The sequence below is a fragment of the Ranitomeya imitator genome, chromosome 4, assembly GCF_032444005.1.
Source record: "Ranitomeya imitator isolate aRanImi1 chromosome 4, aRanImi1.pri, whole genome shotgun sequence".
Taxonomy (NCBI): Eukaryota; Metazoa; Chordata; class Amphibia; order Anura; family Dendrobatidae; genus Ranitomeya; species Ranitomeya imitator.
In genome coordinates this window covers 689278738-689306267 of record NC_091285.1, presented here as the reverse complement: position 1 = coordinate 689306267, position 27530 = coordinate 689278738, and the positions used below count along the sequence as shown (strand labels likewise).

Below are 27530 nucleotides of genomic sequence, written 5' to 3'. Positions count from 1 at the left end.
ATGGGAGACAAACTGAGAAAAAAAAATCCAGAAAATCACATTGTCTGTTTTTTTAACATTTTATTTGCATATTATGGTGGAAAATAAGTATTTGGTCAGAAACAAAATTTCATCTCAATACTTTGTAATATATCCTTTGTTGGCAATGACAGAGGTCAAACGTTTTCTGTAAGTCTTCACAAGGTTGCCACACACTGTTGTTGATATGTTGGCCCATTCCTCCATGCAGATCTCCTCTAGAGCAGTGATGTTTTTGGCTTTTCGCTTGGCAACACGGACTTTCAACTCCCTCCAAAGGTTTTCTATAGGGTTGAGATCTGGAGACTGGATAGGCCACTCCAGGGCCTTGAAATGCTTCTTACGAAGCCACTCCTTCGTTGCCCTGGCGGTGTGCTTTGGATCATTGTCATGTTGAAAGACCCAGCCACGTTTCATCTTCAATGCCCTTGCTGATGGAAGGAGGTTTGCACTCAAAATCTCACGATACATGGCCCCATTCATTCTTTCATGTACCCGGATCAGTCGTCCTGGCACCTTTGCAGAGAAACAGCCCCAAAGCATGATGTTTCCACCACCATGCTTTACAGTAGGTATGGTGTTTGATGGATGCAACTCAGTATTCTTTTTCCTCCAAACACGACAAGTTGTGTTTCTACCAAACAGTTCCAGTTTGGTTTCATCAGACCATAGGACATTCTCCCAAAACTCCTCTGGATCATCCAAATGCTCTCTATAGCAAACTTCAGACGGGCCCGGACATGTACTGGCTTAAGCAGTGGGACACGTCTGGCACTGCAGGATCTGAGTCCATGGTGGCGTAGTGTGTTACTTATGGTAGGCCTTGTTACATTGGTCCCAGCTCTCTGCAGTTCATTCACTAGGTCCCCCCGCGTGGTTCTGGGATTTTTGCTCACCGTTCTTGTGATCATTCTGACCCCACGGGGTGGGATTTTGCGTGGAGCCCCAGATCGAGGGAGATTATCAGTGGTCTTGTATGTCTTCCATTTTCTAATTATTGCTCGCACTGTTGATTTCTTCACTCCAAACTGGTTGGCTATTGCAGATTCAGTCTTCCCAGCCTGGTGCAGGGCTACAATTTTGTTTCTGGTGTCCTTTGACAGCTCTTTGGTCTTCACCATAGTGGAGTTTGGAGTCAGACTGTTTGAGGGTGTGCACAGGTGTCTTTTTATACTGATAACAAGTTTAAACAGGTGCCATTACTACAGGTAATGAGTGGAGGAAAGAGGAGACTCTTAAAGAAGAAGTTACAGGTCTGTGAGAGCCAGAAATCTTGATTGCTTGTTTCTGACCAAATACTTATTTTCCACCATAATATGCAAAAAAAATGATAAAAAAACAGACAATGTGATTTTCTGGATTTTTTTTCTCAGTTTGTCTCCCATAGTTGAGGTCTACCTATGATGTAAATTACAGACGCCTCTCATCTTTTTAAGTGGTGGAACTTGCACTATTGCTGACTGACTAAATACTTTTTTGCCCCACTGGATATATATATTAGAAGCCACAAGAACATTGTGGGAGTTTACAGCATACACAAATATAACACCAGGAAGCATCAGCTCCATGTGATAAGCTCCAGAAGCAGAAGGGTGAAGACCACAAAGAATCAGAAGAAAAGAAAGCAGCGGAGAACAGCGAGACGAGAAGCGTCTGTGCGAGGTTAGATGCTGTACAATGACCTGCCACTATATTATGTATGTGTGTACTGGATGATGAGAGTAGTTACGTGTTTATCTATACAGGTAGAGAAGCAGATGATTAGCCATCTTGATGTTGAAAGCTCTATATTTTTTGTAAATACTTTATTTTTTATATGTACTTTGGTTTCTTTGTACAATTTTCTTTTTCTTTATTTATACTAACAGTAACTGATGAAGGTCAGATTAACGACCGAAACGTTTTTTTGTTGCTGGTAAATAAAACCGCTTTCACATACAAGTTGAGTGCCAGGTTTCATTTCATATTACTAAGGTGTTGGAACCTACCTGGGCACCACACTCCACAAGCTGTGCACACGTTTATCTATTTAACTGCTGTATGATATAACTGAGATCTGGGGAGCGGTGATGTCACTGCCGTATAATATAACTGAGATCTGGGGAGCGGTCATGTCACTGCTGTATAATATAACTGAGATCTGGGGAGCGGTGATGTCACTGCTGTATGATATAACTGAGATATGGGGAGCGGTGATGTCACTGCTGTATAATATAACTGAGATCTGGGGAGCGGTGATGTCACTGCTGTATAATATAACATATCTGGGGAGCAGTGATGTCACTGCTGTATAATATAACTGAGATCTGGGGAGCGGTGATGTCACCGCTGTATAATATAACTGAGATCTGGGGAGCGGTGATGTCACTGCTGTATAATATAACTGAGATCTGGGGAGCGGTGATGTCACCGCTGTATAATATAACTGAGATCTGGGGACCGGTGATGTCACTGCTGTATAATATAACTGAGATCTGGGGAGCAGTGATGTCACCGCTGTATAATATAACTGAGATCTGGGGAGCGGTGATGTCACCGCTGTATAATATTATATAACTGAGATCTGGGAGCGGTGATGTCACTGCTGTATAATATAACTGAGATCTGGGGAGCGGTGATGTCACTGCCGTATAATATAACTGAGATCTGGAGAGCGGTCATGTCACTGCTGTATAATATAACTGAGATCTGGGGAGCAGTCATGTCACTGCTGTATAATATAACTGAGATCTGGGGAGCAGTGATGTCAGTGCTGTATAATATAACTGAGATCTGGGGAGCGGTGATGTCACTGCTGTATAACTGAGATCTGGGGAGCGGTGATATCACTGCTGTATAATATAACTGAGATCTGGGGAGCGGTGATGTCACCGCTGTATAATATGACTGAGATCTGGGGAGCGGTGATGTCACCGCTGTATAATATTATATAACTGAGATCTGGGAGCGGTGATGTCACTGCTGTATAATATAACTGAGATCTGGGGAGCGGTGATGTCACTGCCGTATAATATAACTGAGATCTGGGGAGCGGTGATGTCACTGCTGTATAATATAACTGAGATCTGGAGAGCGGTCATGTCACTGCTGTATAATATAACTGAGATCTGGGGAGCAGTCATGTCACTGCTGTATAATATAACTGAGATCTGGGGAGCGGTGATGTCACTGCTGTATAATATAACTGAGATCTGGGGAGCGGTGATGTCACTGCTGTATAACTGAGATCTGGGGAGCGGTGATGTCACTGCTGTATAATATAACTGAGATCTGGGGAGCGGTGATGTCACCGCTGTATAATATGACTGAGATCTGGGGAGCGGTGATGTCACCGCTGTGTAATATTATATAACTGAGATCTGGGAGCGGTGATGTCACTGCTGTATAATATAACTGAGATCTGGGGAGCGGTGATGTCACTGCTGTATAATATAACTGAAGACACAAAAGAGAATAGTAAAACCAAAAACACTCAGTTTGAAAAAATGTTGCAGTAATCCGCAAGTGCTAGTAAAAGATGTAAAAAACAGGGTATTTGGTTGATACGTTTTTTGCAAAAAATGTATACTAAGCTGCTCTACCAATCTTCACGGTATACCCTTATCAGAGCAGTCCTAACTAATGTATGCAATCCCTATCTGATGTATTTAAAAACCTGATCATCTGTATATAACCTGTGTGAACAGGGTTCAGAGAGGAAAAATCCATGTGTGCATACAGGGTAGAACAGCTTTTGTGCAGATATTCTCTTTTGTGTCTTCAGGTTTCTTGGTGGTGTGTGAACATGATCATACAGACTTGTTCACTGTGCAAGTAGCCCATGTGTTCCTGTTTCCATAATTGTTCTCTTGTGTCTACAAGACTGGGGAGTTCCACCACTCCTCTTGGGCTATCTGCACAAAAGCTGTTCTACCCTGTATGCACACATGGATTTTTCCTCTCTGAACCCTGTTCACACAGGTAATATACAGATGATCAGGTTTTTAAATACATCAGATAGGGATTGCATACATTAGTTAGGACTGCTCTGATAAGGGTATACCGTGAAGATTGGTAGAGCAGCTTAGTATACATTTTTTGCAAAAAACGTATCTACCAAATACCCTGTTTTTTACATCTTTTACTAGCACTTGCGGATTACTGCAACATTTTTTCAAACTGAGTGTTTTTGGTTTTACTATTCTCTTTTGTGTCTTCAGGTTTCTTGGTGGTGTGTGAACATGATCATACAGACTTGTTCACTGTGCAAGTAGCCCATGTGTTCCTGTTTCCATAATATAACTGAGATCTGTGGAGCGGTGATGTCACTGCCGTATAATATAACAGATCTGGGGAGCGGTGATGTCACTGCCGTATAATATAACTGAGATCTGGGGAGCGGTCATGTCACCGCTGTATAATATAACTGAGATCTGGGGAGTGGTGATGTCACCGCTGTATAATATAACTGAGATCTGGGGAGTGGTGATGTCACCGCTGTATGATATAACTGAGATATTGGGGAGCAGTGATATCACCGCTGTATGATATAACTGAGATCTGGGGAGCGGTGATGTCACTGCCGTATAATATAACTGAGATCTGGGGAGCGGTGATGTCACTGCTGTATAATATTACTGAGATCTGGGGAGCGGTGATGTCACTGCTGTATAATATAACTGAGATCTGGGGAGCGGTCATGTCACTGCTGTATAATATAACTGATATCTGGGGAGCGGTGATGTCACTGCTGTATAATATAACTGAGATCTGGGGAGCGGTCATGTCACTGCTGTATAACATAACTGAGATCTGGGGAGCGGTCATGTCACTGCTGTATAATATAACTGATATCTGGGGAGCGGTCATGTCACTGCTGCATAATATAACTGATATCTGGGGAGCGGTCATGTCACTGCTGTATAATATAACTGATATCTGGGGAGCGGTGATGTCACTGCTGTATAATATAACTGAGATCTGGGGAGCGGTCATGTCACTGCTGTATAACATAACTGAGATCTGGGGAGCGGTCATGTCACTGCTGTATAATATAACTGATATCTGGGGAGCGGTCATGTCACTGCTGCATAATATAACTGATATCTGGGGAGCGGTCATGTCACTGCTGTATAACATAACTGAGATCTGGGGAGCGGTCATGTCACTGCTGTATAACATAACTGAGATCTGGGGAGCGGTCATGTCACTGCTGCATAATATAACTGATATCTGGGGAGCGGTCATGTCACTGCTGTATAATATAACTGAGATCTGGGGAACGGTCATGTCACCTCCTTTTGTCTTCCAGGTCACAGACTTTCCTTCGGCTTCCACATGAAATTCCTCTTTCACTTTGGCTTCTTCGGTCTCATTATAGTCAGTAAAGTTTTCTCGAAACCTTCTTGCTCCTCAGAGAAGAACAGCAAAAATATGGAAGAAACATCTTGTACGAATCTTGGCTTGTCTGTCCTCCCAGTGACCGACATCCCAAAGAACACCGCGGTCCTCCTCCTGTCCTATAACAACTTCAAGTCTCTGTCCACCTCTATGTTTAAGGGCTTTAAAGATTTGATAGAGTTGGAAGTTACTGACAATGGGATGACAAACTTTGATGTAGACATAGCATTAATGATAGAAGAACTCAACCTGGCCAACAACTCACTGACAAAACTGCCAAAGGTGTCGCTGCTGTCAGCACTAACGAAACTACACCTATCCCACAACCAGATCTCCACCATTCAGGAAAATGCCTTCACGGGGCTGAAGAGCCTGACCATGTTGGAGCTGCAACACAACCAAATTAATTCACTGTCAGAAGAGGTGAGGATAAAATATATCAAAACACCCTATGTAGAAAGATAGAACTAATATAATACTGCCCCATGTACAAAAATATAACCACTATAATACTGCACCCTATGTACAAGTATATATCTACTATAATACTGCTCCTTATGTACAAAAATATAACTACTATAATACTGCCCCTATGTACCAGAATATAACTACTATAATACTACTCCTATGTACAAGAATATAACTGCTATAATCCTGCTCCTATGTACAAGACTATAACTGCAATAATACTGCCTCCTATGTACAAGAATATAACTACTATAATACTGCTCCTATGTACAAGAATATAACTACTATAATACCGCTCCTATGTACAAGAATATAACTACTATAATACTGCCCCTATGTACAAGAATATACCTACTATAATACTGCTCCTATGTACAAGAATATAACTACTATAATACTGCTCCTATGTACAAGAATATAACTAGTATAATACTGTTCCTATGTACAAGAATATAACTGCTATAATCCTGCTCCTATGTACAAGACTATAACTGCAATAATACTACTCCTATGTACAAGAATATAACTACTATAATACCGCTCCTATGTACAAGAATATAACTACTATAATACCGCTCCTATGTACAAGAATATACCTACTATAATACTGCTCCTATGTACAAGAATATAACTACTGTAATACTGCTCCTATGTACAAGAATATAACTACTATAATACTGCTCCTATGTACAAGAATATAAATACTATAATACTGCTCCTATATACAAGAATATATCTACTATAATACTTGCTCCTAAGTACAAGAATATAACTACTATAATACTGCTCCCTATGTACAAGAATATAACTACTATAATACTGCTCCTATGTTCAAGAATAAAACTACTATAATACTGCCCCTATGTACAAGAATATAACTACTATAATACTGCCCCCTATGTACAAGAATATAACTACTATAATACTGCCCCTATGTACAAGAATATAACTACTATAATACTGCTCCCTATGTACAAGAATATAACTACTATAATACTGCCCCTATGTACAAGAATATAACTACTATAATACTGCCCCTATGTACGAGAATATAACTACTATAATACTGATCCTATGTTCAAAAATATAACTACTATAATACTGCCCCTATGTGCAAGAATATAACTATTATAATACTGCTGCTATGCACAAGAATATAACTACTATAATACTGCTCCTATGTACAAGAATATAACTACTATAATACTGCTCCCTATGTACAAGAATATAACTACTATAATACTGCTCCCTATGTACAAGAATATAACTACTATAATACTGCCCCTATGTACAAAAATATAACTACTATAATACTGCTCCCTATGTACAAGAATATAACTACTATAATACTGGCCCTATGTACAAGAATATAACTACTATAATACTGCTCCTATGTTCAAGAATATAACTTGTTATGTTTGCTAATGACAGGTGTTATGAAGGCAATCCAGAAACACAGTGTGCTTAGCGATCAGAGCGCACACAGTGATCTGACAAATACCCAAAAATACAAGAACGAGCTCTGAGACGTGGAAACTCTGTAGACTGCACACCTGATCCTATCCTAAACACAACTAAAAGCGGCTGTGGATTGCGCCTAACAACTACCTAGGCAACTCGGCACAGCCTAAGAAACTAGCTAGCCTGAAGATAGAAAAATAGGCCTGACTTGCCCCAGAGAAATTCCCCAAAGGAAAAGGCAGCCCCCCACATATAATGACTGTGAGTAAGATGAAAAGACAAAACGTAGGGATGAAATAGATTCAGCAAAGTGGGGCCCGATATTCTAGGACAGAGCGAGGACAGTAAAGCGAACTTTGCAGTCTACAAAAAACCCTAAAGCAAAACCACGCAAAGGGGGCAAAAAAAAACCCACCGTGCCGAACTAACGGCACGGCGGTACACCCTTTGCGTCTCAGAGCTTCCAGCAAAACAAAAGACAAGCTGGACAGAAAAAAAGCAACAAAAAAGCAAAAACCCTCACCAGAGCCCCCAGGCCGACCAGGATGAGCCGCATGAAAGGCACGAACAAGATTGGAAGCATGAACATCAGAGGCAAAAACCCAGGAATTATCTTCCTGAGCATAACCCTTCCATTTAACCAGATACTGGAGTTTCCGTCTAGAAACACGAGAATCCAAAATCTTCTCCACAATATACTCCAATTCCCCCTCCACCAAAACCGGGGCAGGAGGCTCAACAGATGGAACCATAGGTGCCATGTATCTCCGCAACAACGACCTATGGAATACATTATGTATGGAAAAGGAGTCTGGGAGGGTCAAACGAAAAGACACAGGATTGAGAACCTCAGAAATCCTATACGGACCAATAAAACGAGGTTTAAATTTAGGAGAGGAAACCTTCATAGGAATATGACGAGAAGATAACCAAACCAGATCCCCAACACGAAGTCGGGGACCCACACGGCGTCTGCGATTAGCGAAAAGTTGAGCTTTCTCCTGGGACAAGATCAAATTGTCCACTACCTGAGTCCAGATCTGCTGCAACCTATCCACCACAGAATCCACACCAGGACAGTCCGAAGACTCAACCTGTCCTGAAGAGAAACGAGGATGGAACCCAGAATTGCAAAAAAATGGAGAAACCAAGGTAGCCGAGCTGGCCCGATTATTAAGGGCGAACTCAGCCAACGGCAAAAAGGACACCCAATCATCCTGGTCTGCAGAAACAAAACATCTCAGATATGTTTCCAAGGTCTGATTGGTTCGTTCGGTCTGGCCATTAGTCTGAGGATGGAAAGCCGAGGAAAAGGATAGGTCAATGCCCATCCTACCACAAAAGGCTCGCCAAAACCTTGAAACAAACTGGGAACCTCTGTCAGAAACAATATTCTCAGGAATGCCATGCAACCGAACCACATGCTGAAAGAACAAAGGTACCAAATCAGAGGAGGAAGGCAATTTAGCCAAGGGCACCAGATGGACCATTTTAGAAAAGCGATCACAGACCACCCAAATGACTGACATCTTTTGAGAAACGGGAAGGTCAGAAATGAAATCCATCGAAATATGTGTCCAAGGCCTCTTTGGGACCGGCAAGGGCAAAAGCAACCCACTGGCACGAGAACAGCAGGGCTTAGCCCTAGCACAAATCCCACAGGACTGCACAAAAGTACGTACATCCCGTGACAGAGATGGCCACCAGAAGGATCTAGCCACTAACTCTCTGGTACCAAAGATTCCAGGATGACCAGCCAACACCGAACAATGAAGTTCAGAGATAAGTTTATTAGTCCACCTATCAGGGACGAACAGTTTCTCTGCTGGACAACGATCAGGTTTATTCGCCTGAAATTTTTGCAGCACCCGCCGCAAATCAGGGGAGATGGCAGACACAATGACTCCTTCCTTGAGGATACCCGCTGGCTCAGATAAACCCGGAGAGTCGGGCACAAAACTCCTAGACAGAGCATCCGCCTTCACATTTTTAGAGCCCGGAAGGTACGAAATCACAAAGTCGAAGCGGGCAAAAAATAACGACCAACGGGCCTGTCTAGGATTCAAGCGCTTGGCAGACTCGAGATAAGTCAAGTTCTTATGATCAGTCAATACCACCACGCGATGCTTAGCTCCTTCAAGCCAATGACGCCACTCCTCGAATGCCCACTTCATGGCCAGCAACTCTCGATTGCCCACATCATAATTACGCTCAGCGGGCGAAAACTTCCTGGAAAAGAAAGCACATGGTTTCATCACTGAGCAATCAGAACCTCTCTGTGACAAAACCGCCCCTGCTCCAATCTCAGAAGCATCAACCTCGACCTGGAACGGAAGAGAAACATCTGGCTGACACAACACAGGGGCAAAAACGACGCTTCAACTCCTGAAAAGCTTCCACAGCAGCAGAAGACCAATTAACCAAATCAGCACCCTTCTTGGTCAAATCGGTCAATGGTTTGGCAATGCTAGAAAAATTACAGATAATAATAATAATAATAATAATAATAATCTTTATTTATATAGCGCCAACATATTCCGCAGCGCTTTACAGTTTAACAGTTTCAAACACAAAAGTCATAAGTAACAACGTTAACAATACAATAATTAAAGCAAAATAAGACGACCCTGCTCGTGAGAGCTTACAATCTACAATGAGGTGGGGGAGATACAAAGTACAGGTGTGTATTTGCAATGATGGTCCAGCCATCTTCAGGGGTTGGGGAATAGATGGGGATAGTGAATGGGCTACACACAAACATAACATAACTTTGATTAGTGAACGTGATAGGCCGCTCTGAACAAATGTGTTTTGAGCGAGCGCCTAAAACTATGCAAATTATGGATGGCCCTAATATCTTGGGGTAGAGCATTCCAGAGGATTGGCGCAGCACGGGAGAAGTCTTGGAGTCGGGAGTGGGAGGTACGGATTAGTGCAGAGGTTAGCCGAAAGTCATTTGCAGAGCGCAGTGGTCTGTTAGGCTGATAGACAGAAATGAGGGAGGAGATGTAAGGGGGTGCCGCACTGTGGAGAGCTTTGTGGGTGAGAACAAGTACTTTGAATTGTATCCTGTAATGAATGGGCAGCCAGTGTAACGACTGGCGAAGAGCGGACGCGTCCGAGTAACGATTAGCCAGATGGACGACCCTGGCTGCTGCATTAAGGATGGACTGGAGAGGGGAAAGTCGAGTGAGGGGGAGGCCAATTAATAGAGCATTACAGTAGTCCAGGCGGGAGTGGATCAGGGCGACCGTGAGGGTTTTAGCTGTCTCCATGGTGAGAAAAGGGCGGATTCTAGAGATGTTCTTTAGGTGTAAGCGGCACGAGCGGGCAAGAGATTGTATATGGGAGGTGAAGGAGAGATCGGAGTCAAACATAACACCCAGACAGCGCGCCTGCTGCCGGGGTGTTATTATGGTGCCACCCACGGAGAGGGAAATGTCAGATTTAGGGAGGTTAGTAGATGGTGGGAGCAGAAGAAGTTCAGTTTTGGAGAGGTTGAGTTTCAGATAGAGAGCGGACATGATGTTGGAGACTGCGGACAGACAGTCAGTGGCATTCTGTAGTACAGCGGGGGTAAGGTCAGGGGATGACGTATATAGTTGTGTGTCGTCGGCATAAAGATGGTACTGAAAGCCAAATCTGCTGATGGTCTGTCCAATTGGGGCCGTGTAGAGAGAGAACAGAAGGGAGCCAAGGACTGAGCCCTGAGGTACCCCAACAGTGAGAGGAAGAGGAGATGAAGTGGAGCCAGAGAACAGAACACTGAAGGAGCGGTCGGAAAGATAGGAGGAGAACCAGGAGAGAGCAGTGTCCTTAATGCCTAGTGACTGGAGCCTAGAGAGCAGGAGAGGGTGGTCAACAGTGTCAAAAGCTGCAGAAAGGTCGAGAAGAATGAGCAGAGAGTGGTCACCATTACGTTTTGCTGTCAGAAGGTCATTGGTCACTTTGATGAGTGCAGTTTCTGTCGAATGTACGGGGCGGAAACCGGACTGTGAAGGGTCTAGGAGGGAGTGAGTGGAGAGGTAACGGGTAAGGCGGGAGTATATCAGGCGCTCCAAGAGTTTAGAGATGAAGGGGAGATTGGAGACCGGTCTGTAGTTGTTTGTGCAGGATGGGTCGAGGGTGGGTTTCTTTAGTAATGGAGTAATGATAGAGTGTTTGAAGGAGGAGGGGAAAATGCCAGAGGAGAGGGAGAGATTAAAGATTGTAGTTAGGTGACTTGTGACAACTGGAGAGAGAGACTGGAGGAGATGTGAGGGAATGGGGTCGGTAGTGCATGTAGTCGGACGAGAAGAGGAGAGGAGCTTGGAGACTTCTTCTTCTGTGATGGGATCGAATGTGGAGAGTGAGCCAGGGGCAATGAGGGGAGGGATGGGAGTCACTGAACTTAGTTGTTGGGAGCGGATTTCCTGACGGATATTGTCTATTTTCTCTATAAAGTGGGAGGCCAGGTCACCAGCACAAATATCTGTGATAGGGGCTTGTGCTTTTGGCCTGAGGAGGGAGCGAAAGGTGTCAAAAAGTTTCTTGGGGTTGTTGGATAGTGAGGAGATCAGAGTGGTAAAGTAGGTCTGTTTAGCGAAGTGAAGGGCAAAGTTATAGGTCCTTAACATAAATTTGAAGTGTATGAAGTCTTCTGGTGTGCGTGTTTTCCTCCATAAGCGTTCAGCACACCTAGAGGATCGCTGGAGAAATCGGGTTTGCGATGTGAGCCAGGGCTGTTTTATTCTGTGTTTGGAGGTCCTGAGGGTGAGGGGAGCTACTTGGTCAAGGGTGCTTCTAAGAGTGTCATTGAAGTGATGTACCGCCAGATCAGGACAGGAAAAGGAAGAGATTGGGGACAATGATAAGCGTAGGGAGTCTGAAAGTGTAAGAGGGTTAATGGCTTGTAGATTTCTGACTGAATGGTGTGTAGGAGGGTGCTGGGGTGAGCGAGGATATGTGAGTGTGAAGGAGAGAATGTTGTGGTCAGAGAGGGGAAGCGGTGAGTTATCTAGGTAGGAGATTGAGCAGAGCCGGGCAAAAACCAGGTCCAGGGTGTTACCGTCCTTGTGTGTCTCAGAGGTTGAGAGCTGTGAGAGGCCGAGAGAAGTGGTTAGTGACAGAAGCTGGGATGCAGATGTGGAAGTGGGGCTGTTAATGGGGATGTTGAAGTCTCCCAGGATAAGGGTTGGTAGTTCTGAGGACATGAAGTGCGGCAGCCAGGCAGAGAAATGGTCCAGGAAGCGGGTTGGTGAGCCTGGGGGCCGGTATATGACCGCTACTCTGAGGGAGAGGGGGCGAAAGAGCCTGATGGTGTGGACCTCAAAAGAAGGGAATGAGAGTGATGGAACTGAGGGGATGACCTGGAAAGTGCATTGTGGGGACAGGAGTATGCCAACTCCACCACCAGGTCTGTTTGTTGGTCTCGGGGAATGGGAGAATTGTAAGCCACCATGGGTAATGGCAGCAGGAGAGACAGAGTCAGAATCCTGAATCCAGGTTTCCGTGAGGGCCAGCAGATTCAGAGAGTTTTTCAGAAAGTAATTGTGTAGGAAAGGAAGCTTGTTACATACAGACCGTGGATTCCAAAGGGCACAATTAAAAGAAGGAGGGGATGAAGGAGTGCAATTAATATTAGTAAGATTAGTAAGGTTTCGATGTGAGGTAGGGTAGGGGTTGAGGTTGGTGGATGGTGGACCGGGGTTTGGGGAGATGTCTCCTGATATCAGCAGGAGTAGGAAGATAAAAAGCAAGTAGCTTTTGGGATTGTATGAAGTTTTTTTATGCAGTCTGTTTGGGTGAGATGGACTGAGGTTTTTCAGGAAGCGACGATAAAAATTAGCAAAGCCCAGGAACTTTTGCAGACTTTTCAGAGATGTCGGCTGAATCCAATCCTGGATGGCTTGGACCTTAACTGGATCCATCTCGATAGTAGAAGGGGTAAAGATGAACCCCAAAAATGAAACTTTCTGCACACCGAAGAGACATTTTGATCCCTTCACAAACAAAGAGTTAGCACGCAGGACCTGAAAAACCATTCTGACCTGCTTCACATGAGACTCCCAATCATCTGAGAAGATCAAAATGTCATCCAAGTAAACAATCAGGAATTTATCCAGATACTCACGGAAGATGTCATGCATAAAAGACTGAAACACAGATGGAGCATTGGCAAGTCCGAACGGCATCACTAGATACTCAAAATGACCCTCGGGCGTATTGAATGCAGTTTTCCATTCATCTCCTTGCCTGATTCTCACCAGATTATACGCACCACGAAGATCTATCTTAGTGAACCAACTAGCCCCCTTAATCCGAGCAAACAAGTCAGAAAACAATGGCAAGGGATACTGAAATTTAACAGTGATCTTATTAAGAAGGCGGTAATCAATACACGGTCTCAGCGAACCATCCTTCTTGGCTACAAAGAAGAACCCTGCTCCCAGTGGTGATGACGATGGGCGAATATGTCCCTTCTCCAGGGATTCCTTCACATAACTGCGCATAGCGGCGTGTTCGGGCACGGATAAATTAAATAATCGACCTTTAGGGAATTTACTACCAGGAATCAAATTGATAGCACAATCACAATCCCTATGCGGAGGTAGAGCATCGGACTTGGGCTCTTCAAATACATCCTGATAATCAGACAAGAACTCTGGGACCTCAGAAGGGGTGGATGACGAAATCGACAAAAATGGAACATCACCATGTACCCCCTGACAACCCCAGCTGGATACCGACATGGAATTCCAATCCAATACTGGATTATGGGTTTGTAGCCATGGCAACCCCAACACGACCACATCATGCAGATTATGCAACACCAGAAAGCGAATAACTTCCTGATGTGCAGGAGCCATGCACATGGTCAGCTGGGCCCAGTATTGAGGTTTATTCTTGGCCAAAGGTGTAGCATCAATTCCTCTCAATGGAATAGGACACCGCAAAGGCTCCAAGAAAAACCCACAACGTTTAGCATAATCCAAATCCATCAGATTCAGGGCAGCGCCCGAATCCACAAACGCCATGACAGAAAACGACGACAAAGAGCATATCAAGGTAATGGACAGAAGGAATTTGGACTGTACAGTACCAATGACGGCAGACCTAGCGGACCGCTTAGTGCGCTTAGGACAATCAGAAATAGCATGAGTGGAATCACCACAGTAGAAACACAGACCATTCAGACGTCTGTATTCTTGCCGTTCAACTCTAGTCATAGTCCTATCGCACTGCATAGGCTCAGGTTTAACCTCAGGCAGTACCGCCAAATGGTGCACAGATTTACGCTCACGCAAGCGTCGACCGATCTGAATGGCCAAAGACAAAGACTCATTCAAACCAGCAGGCATAGGAAATCCCACCATGACATCCTTAAGAGCCTCAGAGAGACCCTTTCTGAACAAAGCTGCCAGCGCAGATTCATTCCACTGAGTGAGTACTGACCATTTCCTAAATTTCTGACAATATACTTCTATATCATCCTGACCCTGGCACAAAGCCAGCAAATTTTTCTCAGCCTGATCCACTGAATTAGGCTCATCGTACAGCAATCCGAGCGCCAGGAAAAACGCATCGACACTACTCAATGCAGGGTCTCCTGGCGCAAGAGAAAATGCCCAGTCTTGAGGGTCGCCGCGCAAAAAAGAAATAATAATCAAAACTTGTTGAATAGGATTACCAGAAGAATGAGGTTTCAAGGCCAGAAATAGCTTACAATTATTTTTGAAACTTAGAAACTTAGTTCTATCTCCAAAAAACAAATCAGGAATAGGAATTCTTGGTTCTAACATAGATTTCTGATCAATAGTATCTTGAATTTTTTGTACATTTATAACGAGATTATCCATTGAAGAGCACAGACCCTGAAAATCCATGTCCACACCTGTGTCCAGAATCACCCAAATGTCTATGGGAAAAAAAAAAAAAAAAAGTGAACACAGAGCAGAAAAAAAAAAAAAAAATGATGTCAGAACTTTTTCTTTCCCTCTATTGAGAATCATTAGTTAGGCTCCTTGTACTGTTATGTTTGCTAATGACAGGTGTTATGAAGGCAATCCAGAGACACAGTGTGCCTAGCGATCCGAGCGCACACAGTGATCTGACAAATACCCAAAAACAAAAGAACGAGCTCTGAGACGTGGAAACTCTGTAGACTGCACACCTGATCCTATCCTAAACACAACTAAAAGCGGCTGTGGATTGCGCCTAACAACTACCTAGGCAACTCGGCACAGCCTAAGAAACTAGCTAGCCTGAAGATAGAAAAATAGGCCTGACTTGCCCCAGAGAAATTCCCCAAAGGAAAAGGCAGCCCCCCACATATAATGACTGTGAGTAAGATGAAAAGACAAAACGTAGGGATGAAATAGATTCAGCAAAGTGGGGCCCGATATTCTAGGACAGAGCGAGGACAGTAAAGCGAACTTTGCAGTCTACAAAAAACCCTAAAGCAAAACCACGCAAAGGGGGCAAAAAAAAAACCACCGTGCCGAACTAACGGCACGGCGGTACACCCTTTGCGTCTCAGAGCTTCCAGCAAAACAAAAGACAAGCTGGACAGAAAAAAAGCAACAAAAAAGCAAAAAGCACTTAGCTATACAGAGCAGCAGGTCACAGGAACAATCAGGAGAAGCTCAGATCAAACACTGAAACATTGACAAGGAGCAAGGATAACAGCATCAGGCGGAGTTAAGTAGTGAAGCAGTTAACGAGCTCACCAGAACACCTGAGGGAGGAAGCTCAGAAGCTGCAGTACCACTTGTGACCACAGGAGTGAATTCAGCCACAGAATTCACAACAATAACTACTATAATACTGCCCCTATGTGCAAGAATATAACTATTATAATACTGCTGCTATGTACAAGAATATAACTACTATAATACTGCTCCTATGTACAAGAATATAACTACTATAATACTGCTCCCTATGTACAAGAATATAACTACTATAATACTGCTCCCTATGTACAAGAATATAACTACTATAATACTGCCCCTATGTACAAGAATATAACTACTATAATACTGCCCCTATGTACAAGAATATAACTACTATAATACTTGCTCCTAAGTACAAGAATATAACTATTATAATACTGCTCCTATGTACAAGAATATAACTACTATAATACTGCTCCTATGTACAAGAATATAACTACTATAATACTGCTCCCTATGTACAAGAATATAACTACTATAATACTGCTCCCTATGTACAAGAATATAACTACTATAATACTGCCCCTATGTACAAGAATATAACTACTATAATACTGCCCCTATGTACAAGAATATAACTACTATAATACTGCTCCTATGTACAAGAATATAACTACTATAATACTGCTCCCTATGTACAAGAATATAACTACTATAATACTGCTCCCTATGTACAAGAATATAACTACTATAATACTGCCCCCATGTACAAGAATATAACTACTATAATACTGCCCCCATGTACAAGAATATAACTACTATAATACTGCTCCTATGTACAAGAATATAACTACTATAATACTGCTCCTATGTACAAGAATATAACTACTATAATACTGCTCCTATGTACAAGAATATAACTACTATAATACTGCTCCTATGTACAAGAATATAACTACTATAATACTGCTCCTATGTACAAGAATATAACTACTATAATACTGCTCCTATGTACAAGAATATAACTACTATAATACTGCTCCTATGTACAAGAATATAACTACTATAATACTGCTCCTATGTCCAAGAATATAACTACTATAATACTGCTCCTATGTACAAGAATATAACTGCTATAATACTGCTCCTATGTGCAAGAATATAACTACTATAATACTGCCTCCTATGTACAAGAATATAACTACTATAATACTGCTCCTATGTACAAGAATATAACTACTATAATACTGCTCCTATGTACAAGAATATAACTACTATAATACTGCTCCTATGTACAAGAATATAACTACTATAATACTGCTCCTATGTGCAAGAATATAACTACTATAATACTGCCCCCTATGTACAAGAATATAACTACTATAATACTACTCCTATGTACAAGAATATAACTACTATAATACTGCTCCCTATGTACAAGAATATAACTACTATAATACTGCCCCTATGTACAAGAATATAACTACTATAATACTGCCCCTATGTACAAGAATATACAGTCATGGCCAAAAGTATTGACACCCCTGCAATTCTGTCAGATAATACTCAGTTTCTTCCTGAAAATGATTGCAAACACAAATTATTTGGTATTATTATCTTCATTTAATTTGTCTTAAGAAAAAACACAAAAGAGAATGAAGCAAAAAATTGATAATTTCACACAAAACTCCAAAAATGGGCCAGACAAAAGTATTGGCACCCTCAGCCTAATACTTGGCTGCACAACCTTTAGCCAAAATAACTGCGACCAACCGCTTCCGATCACCATCAATGAGTTTCTTACAATGCTCTGCTGGAATTTTAGACCATTCTTCTTTGGCAAACTGCTCCAGGTCCCTGATATTTGAAGGGTGCCTTCTCCAAACTGCCATTTTTAGATCTCTCCACAGGTGTTCTATGGGATTCAGGTCTGGACTCATTGCTGGCCACCTTAGAAGTCTCCAGTGCTTTCTCTCAAACCATTTTCTAGTGCTTTTTGAAGTGTGTTTTGGGTCATTGTCCTGCTGGAAGACCCATGACCTCTGAGGGAGACCCAGCTTTCTCACACTGGACCCTACATTATGCTGCGATATTTGTTGGTAGTCTTCAGACTTCATAATGCCATGCACACGGTCAAGCAGTCCAGTGCCAGAGGCAGCAAAGCAACCCCAAAACATCAGGGAACCTGCGCCATGTTTGACTGCAGGGACTGTGTTCTTTTCTTTGAATGCCTCTTTTTTTCTCCTGTAAACTCTATGTTGATGCCTTTGCCCAAAAAGCTCTACTTTTGTCTCATCTGACCAGAGAACATTCTTCCAAAACGTTTTAGGCCTTTTCAGGTAAGTTTTGGCAAACTCCAGCCTGGCTTTTTTATGTCTCGGGGTAAGAAGTGGGGTCTTCCTGGGTCTCCTACCATACAGTTCCTTTTCATTCAGACGCCGACGGATAGTATGGGTTGACACTGTTGTACCCTCGGACTTCCGGGCAGCTTGAACTTGTTTGGATGTTAGTCGAGGTTCTTTATCCAACATCCGCTCAATCTTGCGTTGAAATCTCTTGTCAATTTTTATTTCCATCCACATCTAGGGAGGTTAGCCACAGTGCCATGGGCTTTACACTTCTTGATGACACTGCGCACGGTAGACACAGGAACATTCAGGTCTTTGGAGATGGACTTGTAGCCTTGAGATTGCTCATGCTTCCTCACAATTTGGTTTCTCAAGTCCTCGGACAGTTCTTTGGTCTCCTTTCTTTTCTCCATGCTCAATGTGGTACACACAAGGACACAGGACAGAGGTTGAGTCAACTTGAATCCATTTCAACTGGCTGCAAGCGTGATTTAGTTATTGCCAACACCTGTTAGGTGCCACTGGTAAGTTACAGGTGCTGTTACTTACACAATTTAGAGAAGCATCACATGATTTTTCGAACAGTGCCAATACTTTTGTCCACCCCCTTTTTTATGTTTGGTGTGGAATTATATCCAATTTGGCTTTAGGACAATTCTTTTTGTGTTTTTTCATTTAAGACAAATTAAATGAAGATAATAATAACAAAGAATTTGTGATTGCAATCATTTTCAGGAAGAAACTGAGTATTATCTGACAGAATTGCAGGAGTGTCAATACTTTTGGCCATGACTGTAACTACTATAATACTGCCCCTATGTACAAGACTATAACTACTATAATACTGCTCCTATGTACAAGACTATAACTACTATAATACTGCCCCTATGTACAAGTATATAACTACTATAATACTGCTCCTATGTACAAGAATATAACTACTATAATACTTCTCCCTATGTACAAGAATATAACTACTATAATACTGCTCCCTATGTACAAGAATATAACTACTATAATACTGCCCCTATGTACAAGGATATAACTACTATAATACTGCCCCTATGTACAAGAATATAACTACTATAATACTGCCCCTATGTACAAGAATATAACTACTATAATACTGCTCCTATGCGCAAGAATATAACTACTATAATACTGCTCCTATGTACAAGAATATACCTACTATAATACTGCTCCCTATGTACAAGAATATAACTACTATAATACTGCTCCCTATGTACAAGAATATAACTACTATAATACTGCTCCTATGCGCAAGAATATAACTACTATAATACTGCTCCTATGTACAAGAATATACCTACTATAATACTGCTCCCTATGTACAAGAATATAACTACTATAATACTGCTCCTATGCGCAAGAATATAACTACTATAATACTGCTCCTATGTACAAGAATATACCTACTATAATACTGCTCCTATGTACAAGAATATACCTACTATAATACTGCTCCCTATGTACAAGAATATAACTACTATAATACTGCTCCTATGTACAAGAATATACCTACTATAATACTGCCCCTATGTACAAGAATATAACTACTATAATACTGCTCCTATGTACAAGAATATAACTACTATAATACTGTCCCTATGTACAAGAATATAACTACTATATTACAGCCCCATGTACAAGAATATAACTACTATAATACTGCCCCTATGTACAAGAATATAACTACTATAATACTGCTCCTATGCGCAAGAATATAACTACTATAATACTGCTCCTATGTACAAGAATATACCTACTATAATACTGCTCCCTATGTACAAGAATATAACTACTATAATACTGCTCCTATGTACAAGAATATAACTACTATAATACTGCCCCTATGTACAAGAATATAACTACTATAATACTGCTCCTATGTACAAGAATATAACTACTATAATACTGTCCCATGTACAAGAATATAACTACTATATTACAGCCCCATGTACAAGAATATAACTACTATAATACTGCCCCTATGTACAAGAATATAACTACTATAATACTGTCCCTATGTACAAGAATATAACTACTATATTACAGCCCCATGTACAAGAATATAACTACTATAATACTGCCCCTATGTACAAGAATATAACTACTATAATACTGCCCCTATGTACAAGAATATAACTACTATAATACTGCTCCCTATGTACAAGAATATAACTACTATAATACTGCCCCATGTACAAGAATATAACTACTATAATACTGCTCCCTATGTACAAGAATATAACTACTATAATACTGCCCCATGTACAAGAATATCACTACTATAATACTGCTCCCTATGTACAAGAATATAACTACTATAATACTGCCCCATGTACAAGAATATCACTACTATAATACTGCTCCCTATGTACAAGAATATAACTACTATAATACTGCCTCTATGTACAAGAATATAACTACTATAATACTGCTCCTATGTACAAGAATATAACTACTATAATACTGCTCCCTATGTACAAGAATATAACTACTATAATACTGCTCCTATGTGCAAGAATATAACTACTATAATACTGCTCCTATGTACAAGAATATAACTACTATAATACTGCTCCTATGTACAAGAATATAACTACTATAATACTGCTCCCTATGTACAAGAATATAACTACTATAATACTGCTCCCTATGTACAAGAATATAACTACTATAATACTGCTCCTATGTACAAGAATATAACTACTATAATACTGCTCCTATGTACAAGAATATACCTACTATAATACTGCTCCTATGTATAAGAATATAACTACTATAATACTGCCCCTATGTACAAGAATATAACTACTGTAATACTTCTCCCTATGTACAAGGATATAACTACTATAATACTGCCCCTATGTACAAGAATTTAACTACTATAATACTGCCCCTATGTACAAGAATATAACTACTATAATACTGCTCCTATGTACAAGAATATAACCACTATAATACTGCCCCTATGTACAAGAATATAACTTCTATAATACTGCCCCTATGTACAAGAATATAACTACTATAATACTGCCCCATGTACAAGAATATAACTACTATAATACTGCCCCTATGTACAAGAATATAACTACTATAATACTGCCCCTATGTACAAGAATATAACTACTATCATACTGCTCCTATGCGCAAGAATATAACTACTATAATACTGCTCCTATGCACAAGAATATAACTACTATAATACTGCCCCTATGTACAAGAATATAACTATTATTATTATTATTATTATTATTATTATTTATTATTATAGCGCCATTTATTCCATGGCGCTTTACATGTGAGGAGGGGTATACATAATAAAACAAGTACAATAATCTTTAACAATACAAGTCACAACTGGTACAGGAGGAGTGAGGACGCTGCCCGCGAGGGCTCACAATCTACAAGGGATGGGTGAGGATACAGTAGGTGAGGGTAGAGCTGGCTGTGCAGCGGTTTGGTCAATTGGTGGTTACTGCAGGTTGTAGGCTTGTCGGAAGAGGTGGGTCTTCAGGTTCTTTTTGAAGGTTTCGATGGTAGGCGAGAGTCTGATATGTTGTGGTAGAGCATTCCAGAGTAGGGGGGATGCACGAGAGAAATCTTGTATGCGATTGTGGGAAGAGGAGATAGTAGGTGAGTAGAGAAGGAGATCTTGTGAGGATCGGAGGTTGCGTGCAGGAAAGTATCGGGAGACGAGGTCGCAGATGTATGGAGGAGACAGGTTGTGGATGGCTTTGTATGTCATGGTTAGGTTTTTGTACTGGAGTCTCTGGGTGATGGGGAGCCAGTGCAGGGATTGACAGAGGGGAGAGGCCGGGGAATAGCGGGGGGACAGGTGGATTAGTCGGGCAGCAAGTTTAGAATAGATTGGAGGGGTGCAAGCGTGTTAGAGGGGAGGCCACAGAGCAGGAGGTTACAGTAGTCAAGGCGGGAGATGATGAGGGCATGGACTAGGGTCTTTGCAGATTCTTGGTTTAGGAATGTGCGGATCCGTGAAATATTTTTGAGTTGGAGGCGGCAGGAAGTGGAAAGGGTTTGGATATGTGGTTGAAAGGAGAGATCAGTGTCAAGGATTACCCCAAGACAGCGGGCTTGTGGGACTGGGGAGAGTGGGCAGCCGTTTACTGTAATGGATAGGTTCGTTGGGGAGGTCGCGTGAGATGGGGGAAAGATGATGAATTCTGTTTTGTCCATGTTAAGTTTTAGAAATCTAGTGGAGAAGAAGGATGAAATAGCAGACAGTATAACTAGTATAATACTGCTCCTATGTACAAGAATATAACTACTATAATACTGCTCCTATGTACAAGAATATAACTACTATAATACTGTCCCTATGTACAAAAATATAACTACTATATTACAGCCCCATGTACAAGAATATAACTACTATAATACTGCCCCTATGTACAAGAATATAACTACTATAATACTGTCCCTATGTACAAGAATATAACTACTATATTACAGCCCCATGTACAAGAATATAACTACTATAATACTGCCCCTATGTACAAGAATATAACTACTATAATACTGCCCCTATGTACAAGAATATAACTACTATAATACTGCTCCCTATGTACAAGAATATAACTACTATAATACTGCCCCATGTACAAGAATATCACTACTATAATACTGCTCCCTATGTACAAGAATATAACTACTATAATACTGCCCCATGTACAAGAATATCACTACTATAATACTGCTCCTATGTACAAGAATATAACTACTATAATACTGCCCCTATGTACAAGAATATAACTACTATAATACTGCCCCTATGTACAAGAATATAACTACTATAATACTGCTCCTATGTACAAGAATATAACTACTATAATACTGCTCCCTATGTACAAGAATATAACTACTATAATACTGCCTCTATGTACAAGAATATAACTACTATAATACTGTACCTATGTACAAGAATATAACTACTATAATACTGCTCCTATGTACAAGAATATAATTACTATAATACTGCTCCTATGTACAAGAATATAACTACTATAATACTGCTCCTATGTACAAGAATATAACTACTATAATACTGCTCCTATGTACAAGAATATAACTACTATAATACTGCTCCCTATGTACAAGAATATAACTACTATAATACTGCTCCTATGTACAAGAATATAACTACTATAATACTGCTCCTATGTACAAGAATATAACTACTATAATACTGCTCCCTATGTACAAGAATATAACTACTATAATACTGCTCCTATGTACAAGAATATAACTACTATAATACTGCTCCTATGTACAAGAATATAACTACTATAATACTGCTCCTATGTACAAGAATATAACTACTATAATACTGCTCCCTATGTACAAGAATATAACTACTATAATACTGCTCCTATGTACAAGAATATAACTACTATAATACTGCTCCTATGTACAAGAATATAACTACTATAATACTGCTCCCTATGTACAAGAATATAACTACTATAATACTGCTCCCCATGTACAAGAATATAACTACTATAATACTGCTCCTATGTACAAGAATATAACTACTATAATACTGCTCCTATGTATAAGAATATAACTACTATAATACTGCTCCCTATGTACAAGAATATAACTACTATAATACTGCCCCTATGTACAAGAATATAACTACTATAATACTGCTCCCTATGTACAAGAATATAACTACTATAATACTGCTCCCTATGTACAAGAATATAACTACTATAATACTGCCCCTATGTACAAGAATATAACTACTATAATACTGCCCCTATGTACAAGAATATAACTACTATAATACTGCTCCCTATGTACAAGAATATAACTACTATAATACTGCTCCCTATGTACAAGAATATAACTACTATAATACTGCCCCTATGTACAAGAATATAACTACTATAATACTGCTCCTATGTACAAGAATATAACTACTATAATACTGCTCCTATGTACAAGAATATAACTACTATAATACTGCTCCTATGTACAAGAATATACCTACTATAATACTGCTCCTATGTATAAGAATATAACTACTATAATACTGCCCCTATGTACAAGAATATAACTACTATAATACTGCTCCTATGTACAAGAATATAACTACTATAATACTGCTCCTATGTATAAGAATATACCTACTATAATACTGCTCCTATGTATAAGAATATAACTACTATAATACTGCCCCTATGTACAAGAATATAACTACTGTAATACTTCTCCCTATGTACAAGGATATAACTACTATAATACTGCCCCTATGTACAAGAATTTTAGTAATATACTTTATATATTTCGGTGTCTCAGGTATTCATGGCACTGCCATCATTGAATCATCTGGATTTGTCATACAATCAGTTGTGGCATCTTCCTGATCGCCTTCTCTCCAGCTCTGAGAATCTAGTCATTCTTTACTTATCAGGAAACCAACTCACAGATATTCCTGACAACTTCTTTGATGATCTGGACTTGGGTTACGTGTATCTGGAGAAAAATCCATGGAACTGTAACTGTGCTCTTCTGTACTTTAAGAACTGGCTGGAGGCAGATGAAGACAGAGTCTACGAAACCTCCAAAGAAGGTCCAACTAAGAATCAACGAAGTGTGATCTGCTCTGATGGAACCCCACTCATTGATTACAGCATGGATCATTGCTTGATTAGAACAAAAGGGGACACAAATGTTCCTCCTTTAACAGAAAAGAATTTTGTGCCCAAAAAGGTTGTAGAGACCGAGCTGATGGCTATAACTCTATGGACAACCGCACCAGTAGTAACCATTAAGAAAGAAATCACCACGCCAACTACAAAAGAAACCACCACGTTACCAACCACGACACCAACTACACAAGAAACCACCACGTTACCAACCACGACACCAACTACACAAGAAACCACCATATTTCCAACCACGACACCAACTACACAAGAAACCATCATATTTCCAACCACAAAACCAACTACACAAGAAACCACCACGTTACCAACCACGACACCAACTACACAAGAGACCACCACGTTACCAACCACGACACCAACTACACAAGAAACCACCACATTACTAACCACGACACCAACTACACAAGAAACCACCATATTTCCAACCACGACACCAACTACACAAGAAACCATCATATTTCCAACCACAAAACCAACTACACAAGAAACCACCACGTTACCAACCACGACACCAACTACACAAGAAACCACCACATTACTAACCACAACACAAACTACACAAGAAACCATCATATTTCCAACCATAAAACCAACTACACAAGAAACCACCACGTTACCAACCACGACACCAACTACACAAGAAACCACCATATTTCCAACCACAAAACCAACTACACAAGAAACAACATTCACAACAACACCCACTACACAAGAAACCACCATATTCCCAAACATAACACCAACTACAGAAACAATCATTTTAGAATCCACATGGTTGACAAGCCTAAAAGCCACGGAAAAGGCAACCACAGCACTGAACCCAACTACATTGATGATGACCACCGTCGTGGTTGAGATCCTCACCAAGGAGCCCAGCACGCTCATTGGAAGCACTAGTGATGAAATTGAGAAAATATCTATGATAAGCCCTACAACTGATCCCATGCTTCCACCCCGAATTTCCCAGGTGGTAGCATTTGGTGTGGATTGGTTGGCCAATGTCATCCTCGAATACTGTTGTCTTGTACATGTGATCATCTATGGTTTGTGTATCCTCCTCCTCTTAGTTGAAATGGTGGTCACAATGATGTGTTTGTTGTGGATCTACTGCTGTAATCAGGACCTTCTACAATGGCTTCCGAGAATACGGTTGATCAGATACAGTGTGAGGGTGCCCATGAACGATGAAGATATCTTACTTGTCAACAATGGCGCTATTGAGTCACACTTCAGAGATCAGTCTATGGATGGTGTCACTAAGATGTTGGTTCTGGAGTCCCATACTCGACAACAAGAAATACGATACACGTCTGCTATCCTGTAATATGCAAGGGCCAGGTCAAACAGTCACAGCTGATATGGATGACTTTAATTGGCTACCAAACTCACCTGACCTTACCCCAATTTTTTTTTTTTTTTTTTTTTTGATGCGCTGTTGATGATTCTGGACCACAGTGATTAAAAAAAAGTAATACAAATGATGATAGACTGTTGCTATTCCTTATATTATATTCATGATAATGATACCACTAGGGGGCGGTGTTATACTGCATTTTACAGTAGAAAAAAATAACAGAATAACCATATCTCATTGCAAAGTATGATTGACCTTGATCCTGGTTGATCAAGCTCAGTGGAGTCTCTCAGCTTCTCCTGTACAGTATTCTGTCTAATTTTATCTTCTGCCCTCTGCATCAGTATAGCCTCCTGTGTGACTTCATGTCGTTAGCAGGTTTTGATCAGAGCTCAATTCTCCTGAACTCCTCCACAGTTAAAATTCTAATCATTAGGCAGTGCAGAGTCAAGCTGTGTTTTCTGACAGATCAGTGATATAAAACTGCTCATGCAGCTCTGAAGAAGCATACGGCAGAAGATAATCCTCTGCCATATGCATCGACAGAGCAGTTATTTCAGTTTTACATCACTGTTCTGTCTGCAGCAGGGAACAAACACAGCTTGAGAGCACAAAGAAGATAGAGGGGTCTGCAGCACTTAGGAGAAGCAGGGTGTTAGTAAATGTTTTAGCTGTGAAAAAATAGACCACCCACTTAACCTATGTGGTAGAGATGAAATAAAACAAAAGGTATAAGAGGAAAACTTTATGTTGACTTAGTTGGTATATTAATAATAATGATGCATTTACCGTGCTCTGTGAAAAAGTATTTACTTGGTATGTTGCTACTGTTTTCTAGATTTTCTCACCATACTTCTACTATTGCTTTTACTTGGTCTATTTTGTAACTGACCACTGCACTACCCCCTTACCACTTATCTTTATGAACAGCCTGTTTACTGTATATATCCTGCATCTGGCTCGGCTTTAATTATCTGATGAAGATGACTACAGGCATCCCCTCTCTGCTTCACACCAGAATGTATTTGTAAGTAAATATATTGTGAGTATGAAGTCTGCATAGACGTTAGTCTGCTCAATGCATCATCCAAGTGCGGCATCTAAGTGAGTGAATTAGACCAGAATTTCATCAGAA

At 40.8% G+C, this 27530-nt stretch overlaps 1 protein-coding gene across 1 annotated transcript; it reads left to right on the top strand.

The window, feature by feature from the left end:
- The first annotated feature begins 1607 nt into the window (after nt 1-1607).
- Nucleotides 1608-26486, top strand: GP1BA (glycoprotein Ib platelet subunit alpha). Its single transcript, XM_069762210.1, has 3 exons — nt 1608-1680; nt 5309-5820; nt 24671-26486. Exons 2-3 carry the CDS (start codon nt 5335-5337, stop codon nt 26363-26365), a joined length of 2181 nt encoding a protein of 726 aa, XP_069618311.1. The 5' UTR covers nt 1608-1680; nt 5309-5334; the 3' UTR covers nt 26366-26486.
- Nucleotides 26487-27530: the final 1044 nt, after the last annotated feature.